Source organism: Fonticula alba, assembly GCF_000388065.1.
Source record: "Fonticula alba strain ATCC 38817 unplaced genomic scaffold supercont2.1, whole genome shotgun sequence".
Classification (NCBI taxonomy): Eukaryota; order Rotosphaerida; family Fonticulaceae; genus Fonticula; species Fonticula alba.
Genome location: NW_009242971.1, coordinates 2,366,368 through 2,376,056, shown reverse-complemented (window position 1 = coordinate 2,376,056; position 9,689 = coordinate 2,366,368). Strand labels below are relative to the sequence as shown.

At 65.8% G+C, this 9,689-nt stretch overlaps 2 protein-coding genes across 2 annotated transcripts in view; one reads left to right on the top strand and one right to left on the bottom strand.

The window, feature by feature from the left end:
• H696_00523 (hypothetical protein) overlaps window positions 1-2,110 on the top strand; it is a 3,632-nt gene extending 1,522 nt beyond the window's left edge. Inside the window, exons 6-10 of the mRNA XM_009494396.1 lie at window positions 59-391; window positions 529-700; window positions 893-1,287; window positions 1,464-1,543; window positions 1,699-2,110. Of these exons, the coding sequence (XP_009492671.1) occupies window positions 59-391; window positions 529-700; window positions 893-1,287; window positions 1,464-1,543; window positions 1,699-1,934 (1,216 nt within the window). The 3' untranslated portion in view covers window positions 1,935-2,110. The remainder of the gene's footprint in view (window positions 1-58; window positions 392-528; window positions 701-892; window positions 1,288-1,463; window positions 1,544-1,698) is intronic.
• A 161-nt stretch (window positions 2,111-2,271) lies between these two features.
• On the bottom strand, window positions 2,272-9,638 carry H696_00522 (hypothetical protein; the record flags this gene model as incomplete). The annotated part of the gene is made up of 9 exons (XM_009494395.1): window positions 2,272-3,058; window positions 3,186-3,283; window positions 3,458-3,903; window positions 4,137-6,761; window positions 6,959-7,179; window positions 7,307-7,715; window positions 7,994-8,187; window positions 8,283-8,581; window positions 8,732-9,638. 9 exons carry the CDS (start codon window positions 9,636-9,638, stop codon window positions 2,300-2,302), a joined length of 5,958 nt encoding a protein of 1,985 aa, XP_009492670.1. The 3' UTR covers window positions 2,272-2,299.
• Between the last annotated feature and the right edge of the window lie 51 nt (window positions 9,639-9,689).

The following is a 9,689-nucleotide window of genomic DNA, read 5'->3' as shown; positions in this document are numbered from 1 at the left end:
CCCCCCTCCCGCCCCCGGCCTTCGGCATACATCCCCTCCTCCCCTTCGCCGATGCCAGCCGCAACCAGATCTACAAGCTGGAGCTCCGTCCCGACGGCCGGACCTGGCTGAACGAGGGCGAGATCCTGGCCGCCGTGCAGAAGATCCTGGCCACCCCGGCCCCGGCGGCCGACATTCCGGCCGTGGGCATTTTGACTTCGGACGCCCGGCCGGCCTGGGCGGCTGCGCGCGAGCACCTTGCCGGCCTGTCGGCCAAGAATGCCGCCAGCCTCAAGGCTGTGGACTCGGCCCTGTTCATGCTCTGCCTGGACGACACGGCCCCGACGAGCATGGAGGCCCTCAGCCGTGAGATGCTCACTGGCAGCGGCCGCAACCGCTGGTTCGACAAGAGGTAAGGCTAAGCCCCAGCCTTTTTGTATCTCATCCCGCCCCGTCCCTCTGTGTCTCCCTCTCTCTCTCTCTCACTCTCTTTCTATTTCCCTCGACTTGCATCTATCTCTGACCGCGCTTTTGCTCGCTGCTTCGTAGCTTCTCGATGATTATCAACCGTAATGGCACGACCGCCATCAACTTCGAGCATGCCTGGGGTGATGGTGTGGCGGTCCTCCGTTACCTGAACGACGTGTTCGAGGACTCGGAGCGCTTCTTGTGTGAGCCGGCCGCCGGGCGCGTGCCCGAGCCGGAGCTCCTCGGCTTTGACGTGCGTCTGCTTGGCTTCTCGACTCTCCCCCTCGCTTTTGCCCTCTCTCCGTTCCCCCCGCTCTCTTGCGGGGGAGGCCCGTACTGTTGGTCATTTGTTGTCCGTCGGATCTGACGCCCTTTCTTCATTCCTCTCTCTCTCTCATCCCGCCCCCCCCCCCTCCCCCCTCCCCTGCGTCGCGGGTTATGCCAGTTTGATGACAAGGCCAAGGCCGCTGTCAAGGCCGCCGAGAAGCGCTTCGACGCGGCCGACGCCGCGCTCAGGCTCAACATCCTGGACACCGAGGTCATGAACCGCCAGTGGATCAAGAACTCGCGCCTGTCGCCGGATGGCTTCATGCAGATGGCCTTCCAGCTGGCGTATGCCCGGCTGAGCGGCGGCAAGGCGGTGAGCACCTATGAGAGTGCCAACACGGCGGCCTTCAAGCACGGCCGGACCGAGTGCATTCGCTCGGCCACCAACGAGTCCAAGGCCATGTCGGAGGTTTTCCTCAACCCGGCCTCCTCGCAGGAGCAGCGCGCTCAGGCTTTGCGCACGGCTGTTGAGCGCCACCAGAAGATCACTGTTGAGGCGCTCATGGGCCAGGGGTACGTGTGACGTGTGACATGTTTGCATACACACACGCACACACATGCGCGCGCGCGCGCGCGCGTGCCTCGAAATCAGCAGCACGCCAACTGGCGCCGACCAAGGGCGGCTGCTCGCTTTCACTTCGTCTTCTTTTTTTTGCCCTGCCGCATTCTGACCGCCACTGTCTCTGCAGCTTCGATCGCCATCTGTTTGCCCTGCGCAAGCTTGCCGAGGCCAAGGGCATGCCCACCCCGGCCATCTTCACCGATGCCGGTGCGTCCCCCCCCCCCCCCACCCCTCCTCTCGCTCGCTTCCCCTCTCTCCCTCTTTGCTCTTCCCCGTGCATGCATGCACGCACGCACGCACGCACGCACAGCCATACGCACACAGCGGGACCTCCCCTCCTCACCTGCCCCCCCTCTCGCCAGCCTATGGCATCATCAACCAGAACATCCTGTCCACCAGCACCCTGTCCTCGCCGACCATCGACGGCGGCGCCTTCGGCCCCGTGCACCAGGAGGGCTACGGCATTGGCTATGGCATGAATGAGACCACCCTGCGCTTCAATGTGACCTCCTACCAGGACGCCCAGCCTTTCCTCGCTGCCTTGGAGACCTCGCTGCACCAGATGCGCGATGCGGTGGAGCATCAGCAGCGCAAGTGAATGCCCCCTCTGCCCTGCCCGTGCTCGGGTCTCGTCGCCGCGTGTGCCTACATGCGAGGATAGAACCACTGGAGGAGACCCGCCCCCTCCCCCATGCACACATGCGTCCGCGCGCCACTGGACTCCAACGCAAAGTTCACCAAAATAATAATGATATAATAGAGCCAGCCTATGCCCTTGACATGTGTACATCCCATTGATTTACCATTCACAGTGACACCCATCGCGCGCGTGCGCGCGAGGGCCAGCAACAGCGGGGGAGAGGAGCCAGAGTCACACACAACCAGGAGGATGTATTGATCAGGAGAGACCCAAAGAGCCGCTTTCCCATGGGGGGGGGGGGGGGGGGGATACACTTCCGCTCATCAACGGATCAGGTGGATGTCTCCGCTCTTGGTGCCGACCCAGAGGACATCATTCCCTGGGAGGTAGCGCAAGGCGGTAATGGGCGAGGCAGATGTCGATGCCAGTGGGCGGCTACGCGAAAGGGCCAAACTGCGATTAGAAAGCCCTGCCCCGGCGGCGCCGACAGCGCCTCCAGCGCCTGGCGTCAGGGGCAAGGCCACACCGCCGGCCAACTGCGCCGGCGAAGAGGGATACAGCCCGGAAGGTGGGGTCCCGGCTAGGTGATGCCCGGAATCCGAGCTCAGCATGGGCATGGCGATTGAGCCATTCGACATGCCAGTCGGATGATGGCCAGCCCCCAGTCCCATGCCCCCGGCTTGAATCCCGCCAGCCGAAGAGGCCGGGCCGGAGGACAGCGGCGTGGAGGAAGAGGAAGATGACGCCGAGGAGACGACGGAGGAGGACGACGAGGAGCCAGAAGAAGAGGAGGAGGGCGTCACACCGCCAGTTGAGCCGGAGCCAACGACAATCGACAACGGTCGCACAAGCGAGTGGAAGGCCGACTTCCGGGCGGCCGGTGCGGCGCCCGACCCACCAGTCATCGGGGAGCTGGCCATGCTGACAGCCGGCCCGGTGGACATCGGCCCGCCGCCGAGGGCTGGCGCTCCGACACCGCCTGCCGAGAGCAGCCCCGTCGGATCGACAATCTGCTGGACCTGCTCCCAGGCTTGGCCCGGGTGGCTGATGGCCAGCGGGGAAATCCGGCCCTCGTGCAATTTCTGTCCAGTATCCAAAAGGGAGAGGGGCGTTAGACAAGGCGGCGGCGGCGGCGGCGCGCGCGCGCGCGTGCGCGTGAAGCGAGTCGAAAACACAGCAAGTTGGCTGGAGGGGAGGCGGAGGGCGTACCCTCTTGGAAATGGCGTCTGTGACGTTGAGCTGCCCTTTACCGTCGACGGAGAACACTCGGTACTTGTAGGTGTCAATGGCCGACACGTGCTCGGGATCTGTCATGAAGAAGGGCGACATTGAAGGTGGTTGAGGGGGATGAACATAGGCGAGTAAGGTGAGTATTCAAGCCATAGGCGATGCAGAGAGAGAGAGAGAGAGAGAGGGAGAGAGAGGGAGGGAGAGAGAGCCTCCGCCGATCCGGGCGACAGCCGGAGGGGGGGGGGGCGCACGTTGGATGGCCTTCGGCCGGCCTTCAACATGTGTGTCGAAGATGAAGCACTTGTCCTGAGAGGCGGCCACGAGAACCGGCTGCCCGGCTCCGGGCTGGCCATTGGTGCCTCCGCTGAGGTCCGTGTGGTTGACGGCTCCGAGCCCGGTGCCCCAGGGGTCCGTGTGGGCAAAGGCCAGGTGGGACACCGGGCCATCGCAGGGCTGGCTGAAGCGCACAAGCCGCGACCCGGCCGAGCGGAGATCCAACAGGGAAATATACCCCTGGGTGTGGCCGACTGCCAGCAGCGGCCCGGGGGACATGCTTGAGTGTGCGGCCGCCAGTGACCGGAGCACCGGCCGTGAGAGGACTGTCGAGGTGGAAATCAAGTCACTGACGGACTTCAGGGCGCCGGTGGATGTCGTGTGCAGAGTGATGACCGGGTGCTGGACGCGCATGTCGAAGACCCTACGCGCGGCAATTAGTCAGTCGGGGAGCATGCGACATGGAGGAAAGCCAAAGCCCAGGAAGGAGCCACGACCCTGGGGCGAGGGGGCGGGGAGAGAGGGAGCGGGCAGAGAGAGAGAGAGGGGGGGGGAGGGAGGGAGAAGGGAACAAGGAGCAGGGAGCAGGGAGCAGGGAGTAGGGAGCAGGGAGAGGAAAAGAGGGAGAGGAAAGGACGGAGAGGCAGATCAACGTACTTGACGAGGCTCGAGGAGAGCAGACCAGCGGCTACAAGCCCCGGGCCGATGACGCTCAGCCGGAGGGCACTATTGGCGGCCGAGGCGCTGGGGCCCGCGCCGCCGGTGAGGCCGAGCGCATTCCCAACTCCAAGGGCGCCGCCGCCGCCGCCGCCACCACCACCACCACCACCAAGAGGGCCACCCAAATGCCCGGCCCCGAGGCCCAGGGAGCCGAAACTGCCGACCCCGCCCCCGGGCCGGAGATACTGCACCCCGGCGTGGAAATCGTACACGATGTCCGTCTGCCCGGTTTCCGGATCCCAGAAGTGGATATCCCGCCCGGCGCTGACCACCCGCATGGCCGAGTGGTAGGCCAAATCCAGGGCATACACCGGCGACTGGTGGGCCTCATAGACGGCCAGGCGCCGGCCCAAGGATTGCAGCGCCCCGCTGGAGCTCCCCCCGGACAGGGAGCCCCCGGCGCTGGCCGGCAGCTCGGCCGCCGCGCAGGACCCCAGCGCATGGTGGATGCCCAGGGACCATACATTGACGGTCTTGTCGAGCGAGGCACTGAACCCGATCGACTCGTACCCGAACACCGGCTCAAAGGGGTCCGGCCCCATGAGGGCCTGGTAGGATCCGGTGTGCACGGCCAGGCTGGTGATTTGGGACGAGTGCTCCGAATACTGGCGCAAACGCACATCCCGCAGGATGTACTCCGAGTCGCCGATCGATGGGTCTTGCCGGTCCTCGGCCGCCCGCTGCCACGCGGCGAAATCCTGCCCAGCCAGCATGCCCACCGACCCGTAATACCGGTGGGTACGAAGGCTGTCCTCGGTGGACTGGGGAGCAATCGGCCAGATACCACCGGGCCCGGCCGGGGGCCCGGCCGACTGGCCAGGCTGCTGGCCGGACATCGAGACATTGGCCTGCGCCGGCGTGCTCGGGGCAGTGGGCGTGTCGATGGCCCCGACGGGGGCGGCTTCGGCGGGGCTGGCAGCGGTGCCGGCCGCGGCGGCGGCTGCCTGGATGTGCGCTCGCGAGGGCGAGAAGGCCGACGGCGAGGCCAAGTCCTCGGCGATGGAGAAATGCGCCAGGCGGTCATCTGGCACCGAGGAGGCCCGGTCATCCGGGCGACTGGTCGACGACAATGCCGGGGTGTATGGCGCATTGCCATATACCCGGTCCAAGAAGAGGGTGATATCCTCCAGCAGCAGGCGCGACAGGGCACCCAGGGCCAGGGTCACCCGGCGGTGAACGAAGAGCGCCAGGTCCGGCAAGTGTGCGGGCAGCGACGAAGCCAGCTCATTGCCAGTCAAATGGGCCTTCAGTCGGGAGCGGAAGCTCCCGGACAGCACCAGCAGGAAGGGCTCCAGCAGGGAATTCATCAGGATGGTGGTGCTCTCGGGGAAGTCGGCGCCCTGGCTGCCGGATGGCCGAAGCGCGGCAGGACCTTCACCGGCTCCGGCGGCGATGGCCAGGCCACCGGTGGAGGAGGACGAGGAGGCAAGCCCCTCGGCCGACCGGACACCAGTCAAGCCGGGCCCCGGCTCACCGGCCCCGGGCAGGTGGCCGGTGGAGGCGGACGGGCTGTGAGATGCCGAGCGCCCGGCCAGTGGGCTGCCGGCGAGCGACGCGCCAGGGCCGGCGCTGCCCGGGCCGCCGAGCGAGCCACTGGCACTCGGCGACCAGTTGGCCTCCGGCCCGAGATGCTCGGTCGATGCGCCACCGGCAATGTGAAGCGGCCGCGGCCGGAGCAAGGTGCCGGAAGCCTGGAGCTCCGCCTCGAGCAGCACCTCCGGCGGGGCGGAATCCTGTCGCGAGGCGAACTCCAATTGCGACAGCGAAGCCAGCAGGTCCACCGCCAGGGTGAAGGTGACCACCCGCATGTCCGTCGAAAAGTAGGGCTGCACCGAGGGCAGCAAATGCTCAAACTTGATGAAAGGATACAACACCACCAGGGTGGCCGAGGACATGGCCAACTTGGCGGCCGGCTCTGCCAGCAGCCAATACCGCCGCCGGTAGTAGTCGCTCATGGTCAGCCCCGGCTGGCTCCAGGGAGCCGGCCAGGCGTCCGGCCAGCCTCCAGCCGAGTGTACCCCCGGCAGCTGGTCCTCCCCATGCGAGTAGGCCATCAGCGCCCGGCGCCACAGGAGCAGGCCCTGGACCGCGATCACCGGCGACAGGGCCGGCCCGACACGCACACGCACCTGGTGCCCGGGCCGCTGGGCCAAGCTGCCCCCCAGCGCTGGCGACCGAGCATCCTGCGAGTCCCCATCCGGCCCATTGAAGCTGCTGGACCGGCGGGTACCGCGTCGGCTGTTGGCCGGCGAGGCGTTGGCCGACCGGAGGAGCAACACGCAGAAGGGCAGCAGGTACTCCGGGAAAATGTGCCGCCCATAGGGATCCAGGGCTTTGGCCACACCGATGAGAGTGGCCTGCATTGGGCACGGCAGCAGGGGGAATGGCTCAGCTGTCAGGGCATCCACCGGGCGCAGGGACCCCGACTCCAGAACCGGGGCATCCGAATGCGTCAACAGGCATGCCACCATGTCCGGCGAGGAAACCAGCTCATTTTGGCCGATGGCCTCGAGCAGCGGCTCGATGATGTGCTTGAGCGCCAGGACCATGCCGATATGGCCGCTGTGCGTCCGTGCGTGCGTGCGTGCGTGCGTGCGTGCGTGCGTTTGTGTGTGTGTCGGATGTGTCGTGCGTGCATGAGTATACCGAAGGTGGAACAGCGGTGGAAGGTGTTTGTAGAGGCAATAGCAGGCGAATTGGCTATCCTGCCGGCAAAGGGGAAAGCTCCAGCGCGGGGACCAAGGCAGGAGGCAACGTACGACAGGTGCACAAGAAGCCGCGAGCACCGGCCAGGAAGGCTCGTCCAGAGACCCGGATCGTCGGCGGCCGAGAAGGGGGACATGCAGCCCTCCACCAGGTGCGGGATGACCAGCTGGCAGAGAAGCGGCGCGCCGAAGGCCGCAAAGAGCTCCTGAGCGATGGCCGCCGGCGGCCGGGCATCAAAGTCAAAGAGCTCCGCATAGACTGCTGGGTGGTTGGTCTGTGACGCGGGCGCCCGCGAACGGGGGAACAAGGCTCGGTCAGGGAAGGGGATCGGGGAAAGGGGGGGGGGGGAAAACAAGCAGCAGCACCCCCAGGCCCAGTGGCCAGGCGACTGCCGAACGCACCTCCAGCAGCTGGACCAGCGGCCGCATCAGGCCCAGAGTCTGGCCATTGAGACTGTGACCAACCATGGCCGATCGAAGTAGCGGGAAGCTGCTGGCCAGCGACCGGGCACACCGAACCAGAGGCACTGTCAGGGCCATGCGTCGGGTTCCGCACCCGCGCGCGTGCGAGGCCCCGCCGGTGGTGGACATCGTGTCGGACGTGGTGCCTTCCATCGCCAGACCCGACTGCCAAATGGCCGCATCGCGAGTCACTTGCGGGGCATCCTGCGTGGTGGACAGCGAGAGGACGCTATCACGCAAGGCATGGGCGGCCACCACGTCGAAGAGATCCGCCTCGACCGAGTGCAGCCGCTGTAGGAGGGCCTCCGAAATTGGAGGTGGGGCCGCAAGCGCCGGGCTCACCGGACGGCTAGGCCGGAGCCAGTGAAGCAGACAGTTAGTTTGCGAACCAAGCAAGAGAGTGCATGTGTGTGTGGGGGCGGGGAGTGAAGGGAGGAGGGGGAGGAAGAGAGAGAAGGAGAGAGAAGGGGAGAGAAGGAGAGAGAAGGAGAGAGGAAGAGAGAAGGAGAGAGAGGAAGAGAAAGAGAGAAAGAGAGAGAGGAAGAGAAAGAGAGAAAGAGAGAGAGGAAGAGAAAAAGATAAAGAGAGAGAGAGGAAGAGAGAGAGGGGATCCGCGGAAGTACATACTTGAGCACCGCAGCGTGTAGGTCTTCGAACACCGGCCCAAAGTAGTCCGGGAAGAGGCTGGTGGCCCAGAAGCTGGTCGTGTCAACCAGCAGATCCCCCATGTCGGCCAACTGGCTGGTCGGCCGGAGAAGATCCTCAATCGGGGGGAGCTGCTCCGGGCGCAGGCTAAGCAGACTTTGCAGGGCAAGGGGCGTCTTTTTTTTTCTCCACAGCATTAGGGCACATGACAAGAAAACGGCCAAGCCGCCAGGCAAGGCCAAAAAAGCGCGGAACAAAGCCCCAGACGTACCTCGACACCCAGGAAGAGACCGCGGCCGACCGATTGCAACACATGGAAGAGGTCCATCTGCTCGGCGGAGGGGGCTCCCGCGGCCGGGCGCTCCGACAACGGGACCAATTCGGTGGCCGACCGGGGCACTGACGGATCGGGGAAGGCGCTGGCTCCGGGGGGCGAGACATCCATCGTTTCGATTGCCATCTCGACAGAAGACCCGGGCAGTGCCATGCTGGCCAGCGTGCTGGACTGGCGAAAGTGCGACTCGGCCTCGAGTTTCCGGAGCTCGGCGAAAGGATCCATCGGATCGAAGTCTGGCCCGAAAAGACAGGGCAAAGAGCGAGGGAGACGGGAGGGGGGGGGGGGGGGGGGGGGGGGGGGCGAAGGACAGGGACAAAGAAGCCAGGGGCGTGAGTTTCCCCATGCGCAGAGGACCAAGCAGGTGTATGGGCGTGGGTGCGTACTGCTGTCAGCTGGGGAGTGGGATGGCGGCTGCTCGGCCGACTCGCGCACCCCGGCATCCTCGGCATCGGTGGTGTGCTGCTCCGAAGGCAGGACCTTCCATGGGTGCGGAGAGTGGAAGATCTGAGCCCGGCTCCGGGCCAGGCCTTGTTGCAGGGTCTGCACCAGGGGCAGCCGAGCATTCGGGTCCAGGGGGACATTCAGCTGAGCCAAGGACAGATCCCCGGCCAGGGCCGCCCCGAATGTCAAGTCAATCCACATGTGCAGGCGCGCGCTGACGGCCGTGCTCTCCAGGAGCTCGCGATGGCGCCGGATGAACACCTCGGGCGAGCCCTCGGCCCACAGCGGCAGCCCCAAGTCCGGCAGGTCGGAGTGGCAACTGACCAGCACCTCGGGGTCGGTGAAAAACTGCGGAATGCACTCCTCCGGCGACCAGGCCATCAGCCGGCCCAGGGAGTCCGGATACTCGCGAGGGGCCCAGGTCGACCGGACGAAGCGCGTCAGCAAGATGCGCGGCATGCGCCGGGCCAGGTAGACAAAGACCGTGATTTCGGTCAGCGGGTCCATGCTGTGGTGCGGGATGCTGGACAGCGTGTCGAAGGAGGACGCGGCCAGGCGCTCGCTCGGCTCCATGTCCGGCCAGTCGACATGCTGAAAGAGTTCCGGCGCCACATCGCGCAACTTCCCCGAGAAGGAGGGATTCGAGGCCACATACGAGTAGAGAGCCGTGCTGAAGGTGGCGTGCAGTTGCTCGTCGCCCTTTTTCAGTCGGTACTTGGACACGGCCAGGTCCCGGAGTTGTTCCTGCTGGATGGTTTCGGCCCCCGGCAGGAAGTTCACCACCCACGGCATGATCGCATGGTAGGAGGGGTCCCCAATACGCCGGCCGACCGCCTCGTTGAGGGCCATGATGTAATCGAAGTTGCTCAAGCGACCACACACCCAAAAATCGGTGAGGGT